This window comes from Balaenoptera musculus, chromosome 16 (assembly GCF_009873245.2).
Source record: "Balaenoptera musculus isolate JJ_BM4_2016_0621 chromosome 16, mBalMus1.pri.v3, whole genome shotgun sequence".
NCBI classification, from domain to species: Eukaryota; Metazoa; Chordata; class Mammalia; order Artiodactyla; family Balaenopteridae; genus Balaenoptera; species Balaenoptera musculus.
Window position 1 is genome coordinate 10,846,048 of NC_045800.1, and position 21,089 is coordinate 10,867,136.

A 21,089-nucleotide genomic window follows, 5' to 3' on the forward strand; every position below is an offset into this window, starting at 1 on the left:
CGCAATGGGAAGCCTGCGCACTGCAACGAAGAGTAGCCCCCGCTCACCGCAACTAGAGAAGAGCCCGCACGCAGCAACAAAGACACAACACAGCCAAAAATGAAATAATAAAATAAAATAAAATAAAATGAACAAGGAAACCACCCCGCCCCCGTGTACAGGTAACCTGAGGACCTGGAGAAAGGGGACAGGGGAAAATGCTGCAGACTCTCCCTTCCAAGCCCCCTTACTTCTGGGCTGGCCACAGAACAGAGGACACAGCGCTGGCCAGTGTAGAGGGACTCGGAGCACGTTCTCTCCGGGAGGGAAGAAGAGTCTCGCGGACCACAGCTTTCAAGCTGGGCTCCGTTTGCAACGTCTGCAACTTGCTTTGCCAGAGCCTGAATTAGTAACGCCTCACATCCAAAACAGACCAGGGACTGGGGAACAAATGCCTTCATCCTTGGCCGTTTTATTAGTGCCTTGCGATGCTGCATTTCCTTCACCTTAATGGAGCATGAAATTAAAATACATGGGTCCACAAAAACACCTGCCTTTTGTGAACTGGCTCATACTGTTAATTATGTCTCCTAAGGATCCTGCCATACACTTCAGGTTATTACGTCCTTTGTGATTTTAATTACAATTTAATGAACGCATTTACATGGCCTGTCTTAGGACTTTCAACTGAATAATCATCAGCATTAACAACGCTCTGTTCTTTGTTACTTTTCAGAGTCCTTCATTTATCTTTAAATGTAAGTGTTTATATTAAATTTACATTTCATGGTCCAGAATTTTGTCATCATTAACTGAAGTGTAACTCTCTCACTTTCATTCTGCTTGCTATGCAGAGTATGGGGAAAACTGGAATCAAAGAGGTATACGGGCTGCATTGGGTGTTCTTTTTTTAAACAGTAGGTAGCAAAGGCTCCTTTTCCTGCATTTTTATTTTTGACCTTATTTTGAAAATTATGAAATTTTTAGTTAGAATATTGTTTAAAATTTTACATGAATTTTGGCTCTGGATTTAAAATGATGTCTCATGAATTGCTATGACTTAGCTTTTAAAGTATCTCACATGTGTTTTCAAAGTTGCTTGTGAGTGTAAATGCTGCAATTTAAAAACATCTGACTTTGGAAGGATGTCACTTCAAGACTTCCCCTCCCCCAACCCCACAACAGGATGGTGGCTCCCTGGCTCAGTGTAGACACAGGTTTGGAAGGACCACAGCTGGAGGGCTGCACTGGGGCTCACTTGATAAGATCTTCACACGCTCCCAGGCTGAGCCCGCAGCGGACGTGGCTGATCAAAGACATCCTGATGGTTCCAAGTGGCACACCCAGGGCAGAGCTATGCAGGTGACCACTTCTACAGCCACTCGAGTCTTTCCAAATGCAGTCTGTTCCATGGACTGCTGGAAAGTGACAGTCTTCAGACACCAGAAACGCTTCCCATCGCAGCAGGCCCGGGAATCTGGAGAACCACGTGGTGCGCCTGGTCAGAACTGAACGGCGGGACGCCCGCTGCTTTGAAGAGAACCAGCTGGCCGAGGAGCGGCAGGCTCTGTACTCAGACTAAAGACGGTTCTCGACTGGCCGCTTTTAAACAGTTCGAAGAGCTGAGCAAGAGACAGCATGTTGCCGACTGTGCTCTGGCGCTTTCCTCCCGCGTCCCGTCCTGCTGTAACGCCACCTGCCAGAGAGGATGGGGACGCGCCGCCACTGCCTGAAGAACCTTTCAAGCACTGGGATGGTACAGGGGAGAAACTCCTACCTGGAGACTGCTTCTTACTCCATCGTCACCCAGCCGTTCCCTTGGAAGGATACGGTAGCCAGGGCCCTCAGAAAACTGCAGTGACCCCCTCCCCATACTTGGAATCTTTATTTTCATCGTGTTTGGTGGAAGCCTATGCGTGAGCTTATTCATCTCATTTCCTCCTGGAGTCAACGATTCAAAAAGCCCTGGAGATACTAAGGCTATATCTCCAAGTTGCAACTCCATTTCAGAGACATAAGCTGTGGTTGACTGTTCTGAAAGTTCTCAGCCTTTGCCCCCAGGCTCAGCATCTAGAATGACCACGGCCAGAACTGGCGTTGGGCTGCCTCCTCACCCTGGCGGCAGATGTGAGACTCACTGCGGCCCCGAGTGACTTGTGCACTGAACGGGCAACGTCACGTCTTCCAGGTGGGACATTTTATTATGCTTTACAACCATGAAATCATAGGACGGTGGCTGTGATAGAAAACATTTCAGATGCAGGAATCGACCAAGCTGCGCCCGCCCACCCTTGCAGCCTCCTTCCAAACCCACAGGTCTCTCAGAGAATGTTCCTGGGTCCTTCCCTTGCAAACTCAGGAGAGCTGAAAGTAGACATGTAAAGTAGCAGGAACACCGTCGGCAAAATGGAAGCAGAACGATAATTTGGAGAAACAACTGATGAGGAACACACTACAGAAAACCTCTTCTACTGTGTTATGATAGGTGGTGGAGCGTGGCCTGGGCTCAGCGTCCCTCCTCCGAGGTCCCAGTCATACGGGGCCCTCGGTGATCCCCTCAGGGGGCAGGCCGGGTGCGCTGTCGGCCGTGGGCCTCTCATCTTGCTTCAGCGACGGCGGGACTCGTAGACTGACGTAGGGTTTGTGACAAGCTGTGTTGGCCAGAGGCGGGTAGTGCTGTCTGTAGCAAATGTAGGCAAAAATGAGGCCAATGACTCCACCAACAAAAGAATCTAGGACAGAAGAGCAAAACCGGGAGGAACGCGTTATGATTCATTCAAATGTGGCCAGTTATGTTTTCCAGAAAGCACTTTTCCTACCGGCTGCAATGACTGGTTTGCTGATTGGACCCCCTGAAAGACTGAAGGAAAGAGAAACCTCACTGGATCTATAGATCTTGCGGCCTCCGCAAACTCTTATCATTTTTTAGAACTTAAACATCCCTTTTAAGTGTGTACTTGAGTCTTCTCTTTATATAATATGCAGCTGAACACAGCATGAACTCAGATTTGCATTCTTGATTTTGAAAATCAATCCTAAATTCTGGAAGAATTCCGGCCATCTCCATGGGATCTGGATACCCTCGGGGGCTGTCATTTCTTTTCCTTTAGCAAGTTCCACTGGACTCCTGCAATGCTGCCGGTTGCACCACAGAAACCCAGGGGGCACACTGGCCTCTGCCTCACAGTCAGCGATTTCCCCAGGGATGAAATGAAACTTCTGAGTCACAAAGTTGAATGAAACATTTTATGATACACCAGGATTGGGCAAACTCGACAGTCCTGCGGGAGGGGCCCAATGCCCTTCCAAAAAGCTGCAGATTTTATCAAGTTGGAGGGCGCTGGGGGGGCAGACAAGGCAGGAGAGGGCTATCTGCAGGTGAAACAGGCCCCTTCACCACCTCTATGGCGGCCCCTTGCCAAAAAGGGCATTCAGCTGGTTCCCCGTAGAGACCCCATGAAAGTAGCCCCGTCCAACAAATCTCACTGTGTGTGTTTGGGTGTGTGGTGTGCATGTGTGGTGTCGTGTGCATGCATAACCCCTGTAAAACTGGCTATGGGCTATTCTTGCCAAAAGATCCTAAAATAATGGAAGACCCCTCCTTGACAAGAGAAACCTTACGCACTCTCATGAAGGTCGCTGCCAGGCTGAACTGTCATTCTCCGTTTGGGGGGTTCCATCTTCACCTTCATTACCTTGTTGAGAATCGCCCACACCTGCTATGGGCAGGGAGCATCAGCCCATTTTACAGAAGAAATTCTCAGAGAGGCCAACAGACCTTCCACGTGCCCCACCCTTGTTAAATGTGGAACTGGCCTTGAACTCTGGTGTCCCGACTCTGACCTGCACTGCTTCTCGGGCTGTGCTCGAACCCTGGCAGGTTTCATCCCAGCTTTCTGTTGTCCAAGCTTTCAGAGAACCAGAGGCCATGACTGAAGGGCAGTGCACCTGGTTCAGATGGGGACAACAGCTTTCCTTTACCAGTGCTGGGGATGTTAAGTCTCCAGACCCTTCCCAGTAAGCAACACACTGTGTACTGACCTCAGTTTAAGTCACAAGCTGACTCTCCTGTGTCTCCTGCAGGGGAATATTGGGGTGGCTGTCAAAGAAAATATACCTCCAAGAAAAAAAACTGTTCAACGCTTAGATAACTGCACCCCACTTATCAGCCCTTTTGTGATAGGTATTCTGGCTCCATCTAGAATAACTGGGGATCATCTTTGAGGAAAGGACAATATTTTGGTATTTTATTATCTTTGAAGAATTGCTTCTACCTTCAGCATTTTTACTAGACTAAGAGTAAAACGTTTAAAATCACTATAATAATAGCCTTTAAGCTCTTTAATAAATAATATAGTAATTTAGTGCATGTAATTTTATTTATAAACAGCATCAAAACAGGTAAGGAACACAGGCATTTCTATGATGGCAGAATGAAGGCCCACTGTGTGCAGAACAGGTGTCCAGACCCTGCTCTGGCATCTGAGGGTGGACACAGCTGCTAGTGATGGTTTCCCAAGTGCAAACATTGGGTTGGCCAAAAAGTTTGTTTGGGTTTTTCCATAACATCCTATTCCATAACAATAGATGAGGTTTATCCGCCTTATAGACGCCTTCCCACTGCTCTTAGGGACTTGATTAAGCCCCTACGGCCTTCAAAGCCACATACCTGGTCCTGCCGACCTCCCAGCCATCCCCGTCCCCTCACTCTGCTGCAGCCACCGTCTTCCTTCTGTTTCTCCAATATGTCTGCTTCCTCCCCCTTCTCCCCTTCAATCCTGGGAATCCCTTCCCTTCATCTCACCCTATTCACTTTCTACTCATCCTTCCAAGCTCAACTCAACATCCTTGTGCAAGGATTCATCACCTGACCTCCAGACTAGACCCTGTCTCCCAGGGATACACTTTCATTAGCCCCCGGGGGATAAGAATGGCAAATAGTACCGAGCTGTGCAATGATGTAATGTTTAACACTGGACTCTACACTCCACCAGGGCAGGGGCTCTGTCTGGGTCATTGGCTGTTGATTCCTCAGTGCCTGGAACAGCACTTTGCTCACCTTATGCAGAATTAAGTTGGCGGAAGGAAGTGGATGAATGAATACGTGCACAGCACCTGGGGGCTAGATTCTGGTTACTGCCCTGTGGTGTCCTGTGTGGGCTCCGTTCCCCTCTCTGGGCCTCAGTTCCCTCATTAGGAGCAAGTGCGTGGCCGCTGAGAGGGCTTCTCGTGAGTGTCCCAGGAATTTGGTCCCCAGGGTCAGCCTACTGAGACTGCCTTCAGATCATTTGGAAACTGCCAAGGCATATTCAGAAAGTAGGTCCTATCCTTGATTGGGATAAACACATCTCTTACAAACAAAGGTCATTCTAACAGGTCAGAGAATGAATAACTGTAGCTACTTCCTCTCCATAGGAGTGCAAACACAGTGCGACTGTGGCCACCACCTGGCAGAAAAGCGAGGAAAACAGATTAGTGGCCACTCAGCCCTGGTGAGTAGCCTCCAAGGTAGGAGGGGAGGAGAGGACCATCGGAGAGACATCAGTGAGACCCAGGGGCCCATCCTTGCTCCCAGAGCAGGCATCTGGGGCCATGGTAAGGTATCCAGCATCTACTCTCACCCCCGGCCTAAGAATCCTCCCAGCTGAGGAATCCTCGACAAAGACACTGCAGTCCTGACCAGGGCAAGTCTCTGCACCTCGGAGCCTCAGTCTCCCTAGCTCTCAAATGCAAATCTCAATATCCACGTCATGGAGTCGTGACAATGATTTAATGAGAACTGCTTCTGAGCAGTATATCCCAGAGCACAACACAAAACAAGACCTTAAAATACATTGTCTAAAAAAATAGCGTCTATCGCTGTTACTCTGTTCCTCTCCGGCACTACTGGGGGCTTTCTAGCCCTTCCCCATCCTTCTTCTCACACACCAACTCAGCCGTCTACAGTTGTCATCTCTTTAGCATGGCCAAACTTTCATAGCATTTTAAATAAACACGTGAACTTAAAAAACATTTGTCACCCAAGAAACTGGAAAGTGATATGTACTATGAATTCCTCAGTGGAGTCACGAGGCGTAATTAATGCGATTAAATCAAATTCCTTAAATTGAGAAACTCTTCACACAGCCTGTGGCCAGCAGCCTGTGAAATGTGCCAGGGCTTTTTCCAGTTCAAGGTCTTAGAGTCACACTATTGTTTCGTTTTTCCAATAGCCCCAGAGAACAGCCCCACAGGGTGTTATTTTTATTAGTATCTGAAATGATCCAGGACAACTGCATTTAAGCCATTGACTACTGAACAGACCACACAGCAAAACCTACAAATAATGCCATTTGACTTCCTATTTTCTGTGACAAAGCATTTTATTAGGTGCATCACTGACCAAAAGACATCATATCATTCTGAGTATATGCTCCCCAGGCTGACTGGTGCGGCAGCAAGCCAGAGAATGGTGATTGCTGCCAGTGTTGTTCTCCCATTTAATCGGAGTAAAAAGTGGTATCATAGGTGCCACCACAGTTATCAGAAGGAACCAGGGCAATGAAAGGTCTAGTGAAGGCGCCTTCTCAGCAAAGTCATCTGGGGCTTTGTTTATCACAAAGGTGGTGAACAAGATTTACAAAATGACTTACTTTATGAGAGAGAATGCCACCAAGTGCCACTTGATGAAATCACATTCACATTCTGTAGAGCGTGTGCTGACAGAAAAGCAGGCAGGGGACAAGTGGGCCTTTATTAGGGAAAGAAACTACTTGGGATTGACTTCACCCCAAATATGGTAGCATGGGACAGGGTGGGGCTGGGATTCAATGGGGGAACATGTGGAGCTCCGTGTCCCCGGAGTACACATGCTGCAGTCTCCTCACTCAGCCTTCATGTCATTCATCCATCACGTATGTTGCATGGGGATCAGGTGTCAGGCGTGATACCCGGTCCTAGGACACGAGACTGAACAAAACAGACATGTTCCCAGTCCTAGGGGAAGTGACAGTCTTACCAGTGAGCTGCAGCTATAGTGTGCGCCATGAGGGAGAAGGTGGGTCTGTGAGATCAGCCAGCAGAGTGGCCTGGTTTGTCTGGACCAGTGGAGTTCCACTGAGGACAAGACCCACCGGCCAGCCCTGCAGGATAACCAGGTGTGAACCCGGGGGAGGGGGAAGTGGAGGCAGGGAGGACAACACAGTCTTCTAGGCAGAGGAAGGAAGGGGCGTGGCAAGTTTGAGAAACTGAAGAAAGGTCCATCTTCTCTCAGGGGGTGGTGTCATTATAAGTCTATAGGACGTAAGTTGACTAGGCTTCTGGTGTGGGCTGGAAAAGAAGGGTATTCCACGTCCCCTCAGCCTGGACCAGGGTCCCCACTGGCTCTCTGGGCTGCTGTCTGTGCACCTCTCAGCCCACATCTACCTCTCGGTGTTGACTCTCCCCTTGACTGCTTCACCTTCGTTTCCCCAGAGCCCAGCAAACATTCAGCAAATGTTCGGTGAACTGAGATGCACTGAACAACATTTACAAGATGCACTAAAGAACAGACACCACCAGCCACAAAAGGCCACATACTGTGTGATGCCCGGAATATGCAATGTCCAGAAGAGGGAGATCCAGAGAAAGAAAGTAGATTCATGGCTGCCAGGGGCTGCAGTGGATGGAAGATATGAACATTTTCTGGAATTAGATGGTGGTGATGGTTGCACGACTCTGAAGATACTAAAAACCTTTGAATTGTGCACTTTAAAAGGGAGAATTTATGAATTATGAGTTATGAATTATACCTCAACAAAGCTATTTAAAAGGGGAGGTTAGAATCAACACCTAGTATGCTCCAATGGTAGTAGAAAGAGGGCTAGACTTTGATTCAGGCAACCTGGATTTGAATCCTTACCCATCAAATGGGCATGACCCCAACCCCTTCTCATGAGGTCAAAGGACAGGAAAGGGTCTCATGGAGTCTGGCCTACTGAGGTGCCAGCCCTGCTCACCTGCTCTGACACAAACAAGCAGAAAGGCTTCTGAAGATGTGCTGTCAAGTCCTTGGGAGGAACACATCCCTCTCTGTTGCCACAGCAACATCCAGCATCACTCAGCTGGTGTGACTTGGGACCCTGGGTGCCTTGGGATCTATGACCCAAGACCCAGACCCTAGGGTAAATACCAGCTCTGGATAACTCAACAACCTCACATGATTGTTTCTGTTCTTTTTATTCTACTACTAATGAAGCGTCCTGTTTTTGTGACTTTGAGTTTCTATAAAAGAACTTACATAGCACAGAGAATGCACAATCCACCTGGTACACTGTAAGCTGGCAGGGCAGCGCCAAGTCTGTCTACCTCAATACTGTGCCTCCATCAGAGAGTGCCTGGCACACAGGCAACATAATGAATGAGTAAATGGATGAACTGTAAAGTTCACTTCTTTTGTTCCTTTTTGAAGAGAAAGAACTTGCAAAGAATAATTTTAGTAAAACCAGTGTATAGAAAAAATGATACTAGTAAGAAAGGAATATGATTTAGTCAAAATCATTCATTCATTCATTCCACACATATTTATTGAGCATTGTTATGCATCAAGAATTGTTCCTCCAAAAGATATGCTGAAGTCCTAACCCCCAGTACCTCAGAATATAGCCTTATTTGGATACAGAGTCCGTACAAAGGTGAGCAAGTTAAAATCAGATCAGTAGAATGGGCTCTAATCTAATATGACTGATGTCCTTATAAAAAGGAGAAATTTGGACACAGGGACAGACACACACGGAGGGAAGATGATGTGAAGAAACACAAGGAAAATACCATGTAAAGATGGAGGCAGAGACTGGAATTATGCTTCCATAAGCCAAGAAATATCTGGGGCTAATAAGCTGGAAGAGGCAAGGAAGGCTCTTTCCTGTACAGGTGTCAGAGGGAGTGTGGCCGGCCAACACCTCGATTTTCCGCTTCTAGCCTCCAGGACCATGAGACGATTTCTATTCTTCCAAGCCACTCAGTTTGTGGAACTTTATTACAGCAGCCCTAGGAAACTAACACAAGTACCTACTAAGTGTCATGCCAACAAAAGAGACACAAATCCCTGCACACAGAGAGAGTATATTCTAGTACAGAGCTCAGCAAACTATGTGCACCACTCATTTACATGCTGTCTATAGCTGCTTTCATGCCACCATTGCCAACTTGAGTAGCTACAACAGAGACTGTATGACCCACATAAAGCCTAAGATATTTACTATCTGACCCTTTACAGGGAAAGTTTGCAGACTCCTACTCAAGTAGATAAGAACGGACAATAATCAATATTAAGAAATGACTTAGTTTGTCAGACGGTGGTAATGAGCAAAGGTGATTGTCAGACGGTGGTAATAAATGAGCAAAGGTGATTGTCAGACGGTGGTAATAAATGAGCAAAGGTGATTGTCAGACGGTGGTAATAAATGAGCAAAGGTGACTGTCAGACGGTGGTAATAAATGAGCAAAGGTGATTGTCAGATGGTGGTAATAAATGAGCAAAGGTGAGAGCCACAGGGAGTGTGGTGGACGGGCTGCGATTTCAGCAGAATGGTCACCTAAGACGGCCTCACTCGAGCTAAGATTAGGAGGCAGAAGGGAAGGAGCCACACACACATCTGAGAGAAGAGCATTCCAGGCACGGGAGAGAGCCAGTGCAAAGGTCCTGAGGTGGGAAAGCACTGGCATGAACAAGGAGGGGCAGTGCAGAACACTAACAGGGAGGCAGGAACTGAGGGACCAGATCTTAATGCCACTGCAGGACCTGGGCTTTGACGCTGACAGCAATGGGGGGTCACCAGGGGCTTTGCGCGGAGGTGAGGCACCACATGTGACAGGGCTTTAAAGGCTCGTTCTGGCTGCAGTGTGAGGGGCAAAGGAGGAAGGAGGGAGAAGGGTAGCAGGGCTTCAGCAATAACCCAGGCAACAGGTGAGGGTGGACTACAGTGGGAAGAGGAAGTCGGATTCTGGAGCTATCCTGAACACAGAGCCACCGGAAGAAACCAGAGAAACTCACAGGAAACAGAGGGGAGCATTCCCTGGAATAAATGAAGCCAGGCTGTCAGTGAGACTTGGGAGCAGCCAAAACCTATCTTCCCTGGGAACTGAGAAATGAGGGACGCCAGGGCAGAGGGCAGAGGGCAGAGGGCCTGGCTGAGAAAGCCTCTCTTGAGGCCCAAAGCTCCCTGTCCAGTGGGTTCTGATTAAAAGGGAGGGGGCGGCCAGGGGCTGCAGACCGCTCGAGCCCTCCCTCGGGGATGCCCTGGGTATGAAGGCAGAGATGGGCAGACTCCCGGGCAGTCAAGGCTCAGAGGTCCCCAGACCCCAAGCAGCATTTGGCAGCTGAAGACAAATGTGAATGCAGACCCCACCCCCTGGGACAGCTGACTGCAGAGGCAAGACGAGGGGAGATCAGTTCACTCAGGACGGAGGATCTCGGAGGGAGAATCTCAGCGCTCTTGTTCTATGTAAGGCTGGTGGGTTTTGGTGGGAACAAGGGTTTCGTTCCAAAGTCTCCTTTTCAAGTCACTTCATTTAGAAAATTTAGAGATTGCTTCTGAGACCCCAAGGGAGGGAGGCCTGGTGAACAGTGTGTGTGTGTGTGTGTGTGTGTAGGGTGAATGTGGGGGGAGAGGAGGGAGCAGTGTGTCCCTCAACTGTGTGTGTGCGTGCGTGTGTGTTTGTGTGTGCGCGTGCATGTGTGTGTATGTGCGTGTGCGTGTGTGTGCGCGTGCATGTGTGTGTATGTGCGTGTGTGTGTGTGTGTGTGTGTGTAGGGTGAACGTGGGGCGAGAGGAGGGAGCAGCCTCTACCTGGCTTTTCAGTGTGGCTCATGTACAGTCGGGCGCAGTGTCCCTGTCCCCAAACACCCCATCTGCAGAGACTGGAAACGACACATAAATTCATCTCACATCACAGACCCTTCACAGCCCAGTCAGAGAAACCTGGCAAAGGCAATGGCACCATCCTGAAATTTTCAGCCCAGTCAAGCATGGCATCTGTGACTGACATGGATGCGTTCCAGCCTCAGGCTGGGTGGAAACAAATGACTGCTTCCTCCCTTGAGACATGGTTTTCTGGATTATATTCAGAGGGAGGTGCTCTTTCTTATGACGAAACACTACACAGGCACTCAGGGCTGCTTAAAATGACCTGTGATTAGAGAATCAGTGTTGGTTGGAAGGCTACCCGAAAGCTGGAGTCACACAAGGAAAGCCTGGACCCAGATACAGGGATGTGAGGGCAGAGGCAGCTCCTTATTATGTCCATTAATGGAGAAAAACAACACACTCCTGCCACTTCCAGCTATAACTGCCCACTGACTGGAAACCACACACACACAAGACTATGATGAGTTGGGGCAGAAGAGGGTTCAGTGAGGTGCTCTGTTCTTTCTGTGCGTTTTTCTCTACAGATGTTCTTCCCAGCATGGAAACTCCACAGGTTTTAACTCTGAAAACACACAGTTAATCACAAAGGTAAGCTTCTTTGTGAAGCGCTGGCCCTGTGGTCGGCATTACCCATGGACTCTCTAGCTTCTGGTTGACCCGAAAGCCAGCATGTCACAAAGACGTGGAGAACCTTAGCCAGATAAAGATTTATTATCCAGCCAGTGGTTTTATTTCTGAAGAGGTCCTGCTAAGTGTTTCGGTGCCCCTCCAGACCATGGCCTGTGCCCTCCATTTTCCTCACTTAATAAAACAACAGACTTGTGTGTTAGGAGTGGAGCTGGAAAGGCAGAAAAGACCAGAAGGGCGTCGATAACAGAAAACCACTATGAAAATGAACAGAGCAAAGCGCTTGAGATTATGGGCTATTTACTGTATATGAATATGTAATTGAGTAATTGGATATCCTGCCACATCAGGCGCAGTTGCTTAAATCAAAATTGGAATGGAGTCATAAAAATCTCATAATATTAATGTTGTTCACTAAAGTCTATAATGAGAGGTTCTCAGGTTGTGCTGCTGCCTATGGGTCTCCCCATGAATTCTCATCATGACAGATGACCCCCGCCCATGGTCACTGGACACCTCAGTCCACCAAAGAACAACAACTTATTAATCTCGGTTGGGCATCCTGCCTCAAACACCCACCTGCACAGCAGTCGAAGGCCTCACTATCCATCCCTTCTCCAAGCTGGAAACCTTGGAAGCCTCTTTGATTACTCCCTTAATAAGTGAGTGTTGAATGAATAAAATTTTCCACTCACTGAACATTGTGTCTTCTTAACACGTAATAAGGGAAAGAAAGATGGAGCTGAGATGTGGCTACAGGTCAGGCTTTCTCAACCTCAGCAACAGACATTCGGGGCTGTGGGGAAGGTGCTATCTTGTACACTGTAGGATGTTTAATAGCATCCCTGGCCTCTACCTACTAGATGCCAGTAGCAACCACCACAAACACCACCTCTACTTGTGAAGATGTCTCCAGTCATTGCTAAATGTCCCCTGGGAGGTTCAGTTGCCCCCATTGAGACCACTGGTATAGACAGTGACGGATGGCCTCATAAAGGGGAATTCAGGTGAAATGAGCCTGACTCAGAGCCCATTAGAGGATCCAAGGAAAGGCACACTCCACTCCTGGCTGACTCCAGGGTACAAACTGAACAGACGATGGCACAGCTGAACGGATAGTTGGGCCACATCCATGATCTGTACCAACTGAGGCACATTCAGTTTTGGCTGCAGGAGTCTACCATGATGCAATTTTGGTTTGCCCCCCCATCCCAAGTATGGCCCTAAACATCACTGATCACAGATTCCCTTGCTTTGCTTTCCCATCAGCCCACAGAGCATTAATATTCTCCCTCTACTGCTCCAAGTTCCCTTCGGTGCCAGTTGGATAGAATGGGTGTGAAGCCCTGTTGCCAGCAGGCCTCGAGCGCACCAGCTGCATCAGAAGTCCAGCATCTCCCCAAAGCCAAGAGCTGTGATCCTTCATCCTTTCATGACACACCAGCCGCAGCTCGGTAATGAGGAACAAAAGAGCATTTAATAGAGACCAACCTCACGTCTTAGGTTTTCAAGACAAGATCACTACACAAAAGCTCTTACTACCTTCCAAGATGAAGCCAAAATCTCTTCAACTCTAAAACCCTTAATCATTTCTCAGATCCTAAGTGGCTGAATAAAAGTGGAAACCAGGGATTCACAGCTTACAAACAGACCATGTTCCAAAAGCATGTCCACCTCGAAATCAGTGGTTTGGGAAACACACACACCCTTCTTTAGAAATGATGCGCTAAGCAACGACAATACTGATTCACATTTGTGCAATACATTTTCATTTACAAAGTACACTCAGATCCATTATTTCATTCAGTCTGTGAAACGGCTCTGGGAAATATTGGGGGATTATTGTTCCCATGTTCAGAAGAAGAAACTACAGTTTACAAGGATAAATGAGAAGCAGTCCATGAAATGCCATCTAGCCCATAACAGTTCTCATTTGGAAATGCCCTAATCATATGCGCCACAACGATTCTGTTGGAAAATATTCCTAGTTCCAAGGATGCAACGGTTATGCCCTTGTGCTGCTGGCTCAGCGATCCTCTCCCTGGCCCCCTCTCATTATGTGGCCTCATATATCCAGAACTTCATCCAAGTCACTGATAAAAGCAGAGAACAAGGGAGGGCTCAGGGTCCAGCCTATGGGCCTCGAGTGACTGCCCCCATCAGCATGGCCTCAAGACCCCGATCAGCGCTTGATGCCTCCTCCTGTCCAGACCGCACATCAGCCTCCCTTTCCCCCTTCATCCCCCAGGCTGCAGCTGGAGGCTCATGACACCCAGAGCGTGAGTCCCAGGAGGGTGGAGGGTGGAGCTGAGGCCAGAGAAGGAGGAGAAGGCCGCCGGAGAAGGTGGGGCAAAGCACCTCCAACTCGGAGTTCCCCTCACCTCTAGCCTCAACTGCCGCCTCACTACTACTGGAACACCTGGGAAGAGGTGAGAAGAGGGCGGTCAGAAAAGGGGGAGGAGGGGAATGGCGCCGGCTGACAGCAGGAAGACAGGAAAGGAAGAGGAGGTGGAGGCCACAGACCAGTCGTGGAAGGCCATTCGTCCAGGGAAGCTGGATTAGGCACACTTAATTCAGTGCGTTTGCTGAAAGCTGACACAGTGGAGCTCTCCATGGTAATTCTCAGACTTCATCAGAATTAACAAACTGGCTTGTTAACAATGCAGATTCCTGGCCGCCACTCCAGACCCACCCCCAAAAATCCAGTTCCTAGCTCAGAGTGGCCTGATCCAGGTGATCTGAGGATCGGCCTTTGGGGAACACAGCCCTAGACCCTGCGCTCCTGGAGGCCACACGTCCTGTGGACATCGCCTCTGCCTCTGCTCCCTTTCTCGCTGTGGCAGATGCTCCTGTGGTCCAGTCAAGCTGAGCGCTGCAGCTGATCTGCAGAGGGGCATGGCACGGTTTAGTTTTATTCCAGGAACAAGCCCCTCACTTGTTCTGTGTTATTTTGACTTCGCACAGATACCCCAGGACTGACACATACAGGAAAGCCTCACTCAGCCCTGCAGTGGCTGCTGGCATCCATCCCTGGGCTGGACACGGTGACAAATACGTCCTTGTGGGATGGATCTGAGATGTGAAAGGAGCCAACAACCACTCGGCATCGAGTCTGAGATGGAGGCAAGGGATCCAGCAGGGAAGTCCACCTGAGTCTGTGACTGAGGGCCTGCCATCCTAGCAGGACTTGAGGGGTCTACTTGAGCACGAAGGAGGGGGAGGAGCTCCGATTCTGTCCCCAGCAAGGACAGTATGAAGGCCAGAACTCACCTGAACAGGTGCATTTTCTTTAAAGCTGTGTCTGCTCTGTCATTTCAGCCTACTCTGGCTTCTCACAGTGGGCACTTACCTCTCCCTAGTAGGTGCACGTCTCCCCGCTTCCCCGCAGGAGAGAGGCAGACGGCACGAGGGCTGCGCGGGCCCCAGGCAGGAACTCACCTTGCCAGTGATGCTTGTAGTCGCACATGCGGGACAGGGCGATCATCATGGCGCAGTACAGGGGCAGGATGGCAGCACAGAGCCGCCAGCTCTTCCCCCGCCCACTCTCGGTGAAGCAGTGCAGCTTGCCAGCCAAGTAAAACGTCGTGAAGCCAAGTCCTGAAAAGGCAACTGCCGAAGAGAAACAGCAGGTGTTACTCTAGTAGTTGGGAAGCAGCAGGGACACAGGGCACCCTGAGCATTCTGTCTGCCATCTTGCACACTCCCAGGGCCAAGGCCATGTTGGCACCAGGCACCATCGAGGCAATCTGTGCTCTTGCTAGAACCACGCTGGTATGAGAATGAGAATGACTTTCCAGGCTTGCATGTGATCAAAATCTATTCTATTTCATTCATTCATTCATTCATTCATTAAACAATGACCTAATGGGTGTCTACTGTGTGCTAGACAGGCACTGATCAAGGTGGGGGAAATAAAAAGATGCCTCAGAGTCTATATCTGGTCTCAAGGGGCTCACGGTCTGATTGAAGGTCACGGCCACGCTAATAGAGAGTTTTAATACAATGTGTTGAGTTCCACAAGAAAAAAGAGTGCATGCAAAACAAATGACCGTGATGACAGCATAGCTTTGAAGGGAGAGGGAAAGTGAGGAATTTTTGGCTTGGTGGCACTCGGTAAAGCTGGAACAGCAGGTGCTGTGGAGAAGTGAGTTTGACAGAGAAGCCAATGATGACAAAATTCCTTATTTTCTCTTACAAATTATGGTTATTAATTTTTAGAATTGCAAAGACAACTCATAGCTGTGCTGAATCCATTGTCAAAAGTGTAGAGTCCGGGGTAGTATGTGAACCCCAAGCTTTCCATCCAGTCAGGTTTAAACCACAGTTGAACTCAGTGAGTAAGGTGGGTCTTCTGTGGGCTTAGAACAACGGTCCTCAACCCCGGCTACACACGGAGTCACCTTTAAAACCTGGGAAGCTTTCAAAACTACTGGTAGCCAGGTCTCATTGTCAGACATTCTGTTTGCACTGGTCTGGAGTGGACCTTAGTGGTGTGCGTGCGTGCGTGCCTGTGTGTGGACTCCCCAGGTGATGCTATTTTTTTTAAATAATTTTTTATTTATTTATTTATTCTTTTTTTTTTTTTTTTTTGGCTGCGTTGGGTCTTTGTTGCTGCATGCGGGCTTTCTCTAGTTGCGGCGAGCGGGGGTTACTCTTCACTGCAGTGCGCGGGCTTCTCATTGCAGTGGCTTTTCTTGTTGCGGAGCATGGGCTCTAGGCGCGCGGGCTTCAGTAGTTGTGGCTTGCGGGCTCTAGAGTGCAGGCTCAGTAGTTGTGGCGCATGGGCTTAGTTGCTCCACAGCATGTGGGATCTTCCCGGACCAGGGCTCGAAGCCATGTCCCCTGCGTTAGCAGGCAGATTCTGAACCACTGCACCACCAGGGAAGCCCTCCCCAGGTGAGTCTAATGGCAGCCAGGAGTGAGTTTAGATGCTTTTGTTGAAGGCAGGGGCTACAGCTCCCACCTTCTCTGGACACCAGCCTATTCAAAACTTTCCTCTTGATGAGAAAATACTCCTGAGGCCTGAGGGGCAGAGCTCCTAGGTAACCAGCCCGCACAGTGATTTGGTAGATTTGGTAGAATGGGTCTAATGCCATAACACCAAGGACTTTAACAGACTGTCTGAAACCTGAGCAGCGGCCTCGGCATCAGTGAGTTTGTCACAAATACAGAATGTCAGACCCACCCCAGACCTACTGAGTTAGAATCCATATTTCACCAGGTCCACAAGCGAGCTGCGTGTGCCCCGAAGTCTGAGAAGGTCTGGCCTACAGCACATTCATCCTCTTTATACAACATCTCTGAGAGTCCATCTTCAGGAAATAATACAAAACTATGGAGAAATCTAGAAGATATTCTGCTCAAAGTTATTTATAATTATGGGAAAATGTAAAGATAAAGAACTGGGATATTTCCATTCAGTGGATTATGATGCAACCATGGAAATTATTGTGATTATGTAGCACTACAGACAATACTTAGGACACAATGTTAAGAGAAAAAAGCAAGAGCCTGAATTGTAGGTTCAAGATAATCATGGTTATGTACATAAAAATGAATAACCTGCAACTTTAACAAATTATCTCTGATAATAATGTGTCTTCTTAAACGGGGCTCCCCAAGTATGAACAGAAGCTTATACCAAAGCAGAACTTTTTCAGCAATCAAATTAAACAAGGTAACAGAGTATTTTTTTTTTAAAACAGGATATTAAGCCAGGTTTATCTCAGGAATAAAAATGAAGCACTTAAACATTTTTGAATAATGATTTGTACTCAAACAGGAAAGCAGTGCCAACATATATTGAATATTCTGTTTAAAGTAAAACTTTGTGCAAAACTGCATTGCCCAGGCCTGTTCTAGATTGTTTGCTCTGATGAAGGGTATCAGATGATTTACAGGGTGCCCAAAGCAGCCCCATTTGGCCACCACCCTCCTAGCAAGTGTAACGGGTTCTTAATTGCCCATCCTCACCCACTTTGCTCTGTTTCTGCTCTTCGTTCACACTCTGCCCTGAGGTAACAGAGTGCGGGAGGGCTGGACACTTGGCTCTGGTGGGTACCGGCCTCATTCTGAGCTCTTACAGGAGGAGTAACGGACTGCGTTCAAATCTGACAGTTTAGCAGTCTACCCACCTAATTACTGCTACTCCATTTATATAAGCATCTTGAGCATCCATGGATTCTGGTATCTGTGGGGCTCCTGGTACCATTCCCCGAAGGATGCTGAGGGATGACTGTACATTGAATGTGGCGAGCCTAAAAGATGTGCCCTGGGGCTTTGTAGGGTTATGGATGAAAGTTTCCAAGATATGAATCAGAGGAGAGGCAGCCCTGGGCGTTGCCAAGTTGTCATCTCTTGGGAAAACATTAAAAAGAAGGTCAATGAGCGTAGGGTGGATGTTAAGCAGGAATTTGTAGGTGTCCCCGTGAAAAATGGTTTGGAGACTTTTAAGACATACGAGTCCCGGCTCAGCAGCCAACAGCCCTGAGCCTCTGGGCATATTCACAAGATGGACAAGAGAAGGGGCCGCTGAAAACCCTCCAAGGTCAAGTCCTGGGGCAGGTGGTTTGAGGCCAGACCCTCAGCCTCCACCCGGTCACCTCCTTGCCCCCAGGAACTCAAATTTGGCCAGTTGTGACAGTGGAGGCTGTGGCTCATTCTTTGGAGAGCAGGTAAAGCATATTCTCTCCCGCACAGTGGGACCCGCACTGCAGGTCCTCCAAAATGGAGAAGCATCTACTTCTTTGAAAAGGAGGAGGGATTCAAAGGCATTTTAAAGGCTGAGCTCAACAGCCTAGATCATGTGGGCATCCAGCAGCAGCCAGTCTCACATCCTACTGGGCTTCCGGGCAGCATGTTTAAAGCAGCACTGTGCACCCTTGTCTAGCTGACGTGATAGACTCTGATTCCATGCTAAACCTTATGCTTGTCACTTTCTCACTGATATTCCCACAGTTATTGAACCAGCATGATGTCCTTTGGCAAAGGGCTTCTGAGGCACTTCCTTCTGGCCCAGGAGGCACGTCCCAGCTGTGGGAAGCTCAGGTGCTTTGTCAAAATTCCTGCTTTCCCAAATACCAACTGAATAAGAATTAGGCTCTACCAAACCATCCTGAATTCATAGGATCCCACAGTTTTTCTGCCACCTCCTCCTGTGAGGGCAGGGGTTTGGGACCAGGAAGTAACCTCCCATGAGCCTTCCAGCTCTGAGATCCTGGGACTTACCAAGGCTCAGATTCAAGTTCAACTGGGAGAAAAAGAAAACAGAAAGGTTTTTAAAGAAATTCTTTCCAATTCTAGCCAAACAACACCCTCTTCTCTTCTCAAAGAAACGTACATTTGAGACCCTGAGGGGCCGTGGAAGTTTTTATGCTAGTGAGGGGCAGGTGAGATGACATTCGTTCCAAGTGACTGTCTTCCCCCTGAAACACGGTCCTTGCTTCCAGTATGATTAGGAAATAAAACTGAGAATTGAGCAAAGATGCGGGCAGAGCACTGGACATTTTGGAAGATCGGGATTATAAAATAGGATAAATGCATTCATATTTTGCTAACATTATTAACAACAGAAATATGATTAGAATAGTCCCAAGCCAGTGGTGTGAGAGAAAACTGACAGTCTACCTCTCCAGGGGTAGAACAGAGTTTAGAACACACACACACGCATATAAGCACTCACAGTGATGGTGGGAAGAGCATATGTCCCTTCCTTTCAGAGCTTGTAGCAGGTTTTCTTGGCTGGAAGCAGCTGATTGTAAATAGTCCTATGTTGATCTGGCTGTGAAAAGTAAAGATGCTCTTGGAGCCTCTAAACTAGGAAGCAGATGAAAGAGGGTGGCTTCCCCACCCTGTTTCTGGCATTTTCAGTGCTCACTTGGCTGTCATCAATGAGAGTCAATAAGCAAAGCATCACAATACAGGTTGCTGGTCCAGGTGGTGATGCCAGGCATGTCGCATTAACAGGTCTATCTGCCTGCCCAGTGATTCTGAAAGGAAATCACTGCTTCTTCTCTCCAGCTGCATAGATGAATTGTCACAGGTTTACAACATTCCCTTTGCAAAGAAAGGTCTATTTACTGAGACAGCTTAGGTGAAAGAATGTTGTTTTGCTTTTTCCTCCCCAGTTGACTTTTCAACCAAGTGGAAGAGATTTGAACCCCAAGGATTGCAAGAAATAAGAAAACCAGCACCAAAGAAAAAAGTTTTAAAAGCAAACGAGATAAGAATCAGGGGGACAGACCCAGCTTTTTGTGTTGTATTTTTCACTTCTGCTAATTATAATGAATTTCCCCAGACAAACTGATTATTCCTGGCACCACAAATGGAATTGTGTTCTAATGACTTTGTACAAATTTTTCATTATATGATGCTCAAAGAGTTAGTATTTTCTTTTCCAAGAGGGAGAAAGGCAATACCAGGTGGTTGAATAACTTTTCATGTTGAAGGGTGTTTTGAGTTTGCCAGTGCCTCTCCACAAGACCACCCAAAACCAAGGACGTGGGAACAAGCATGCCTAGTCAGCACCTTGCTGACCCCTGACAAGCAGCAGAGGGCTGTTGCGAGTCAGGGATCCAGGTTCCCACCTTGGCTCTGCCATTAACTGAACGCACGATGTTGGGCAAGTTGCTTTCCCTCTCTGGACTTCAGGTTGCTCTGCAAAATAAGAGGCTGAACCACAAGCGGCCACCACATCACGCCGGGGGGAGCCAGGCAGATGGGGAGCATGAGTAAAGTAGCTGGATGTTGAGTCAATTTTTTTTGCAACAGAAAACCCTCCCGGGTTCTATTGCTAGACGCTCAGATCCAGGAAATACTTCACTTCCAGAAAAAATTAATGGTTCATTTGTGATTATAAATGGCAACTAATACCTGGCCTCGCTGTTGGGAGACATCTGGGAGCAGTGAGGACTGGGGCAAACTGGGGAACATCCGCCTGTTTAAAGGTGCAGCCCCACCTCTGCTCAAGCTGGTGTCTGCCACATGGGCTCAGTGTTCCCAGAAGTTTTGATCTTGTAACAGAAGAAGGAAACCCTGATATTTATGGGAAATGTCTCCATTTTAAATATTAATAACTCATCAAAAATGAATACAGTACAGACCAAATGAACTCATCCACGGGCCAACAGGGCTGGGGGCTGGGTCTGCAGGCTGCCAATTCGAGAGCTCACCTGCCTTCCGGTGCTAATGGTCCACTGTTTAAATGACCTCCTAAGCTTGCCCTGAACATGATGCACATCAATTCATCCCTTCTCTTCACACTAGAGCAAAGAAGCACTCGATAAGTTTGGGGTGGTTTTGTTTAAACCAGTAACAACAACAAATTAAGTTACACAAGAGATTTGAGGATTGAATAATCCATTCAACAGGAGGAAGTATTGTGAGCTGTTGAAGAAAGCGGGCTTTTCAGGCAAACCGAGCGTATGTGGATTCAACTCTGCCACTTTCTCCCATGTGAGCTCATCTCTGGGGGCCTCAGTTCCCTCATTTGTACAATGGGGTCAGTAGCACTCAACCCACAAAGCCATCTTGAGGATGCGTTCACGAGGAGCTGAGACACGCTTAGCGTCCTTACTCGGCGCCGGGTGATCGCTCTCC

The 21,089-nt window shown here is 48.2% G+C and overlaps 1 protein-coding gene across 2 annotated transcripts in view; it reads right to left on the minus strand.

Annotated features, from left to right (window-relative positions):
• Window positions 1-2,161: 2,161 nt before the first annotated feature.
• Window positions 2,162-21,089, minus strand: part of PLPP4 (phospholipid phosphatase 4) — a 119,484-nt gene continuing 100,556 nt past the window's right edge. Inside the window, exons 6-7 of one of the 2 annotated variants that reach the window (XM_036828975.1) lie at window positions 14,931-15,101; window positions 2,162-2,711 (exon numbers count right to left, since the gene is read on the minus strand). In XM_036828975.1, coding sequence (XP_036684870.1) covers window positions 2,512-2,711; window positions 14,931-15,101 — 371 coding nt within the window. In that variant the 3' untranslated portion in view covers window positions 2,162-2,511. The remainder of the gene's footprint in view (window positions 2,712-14,930; window positions 15,102-21,089) is intronic. The other variant, XM_036828976.1, reaches the window with a different exon arrangement.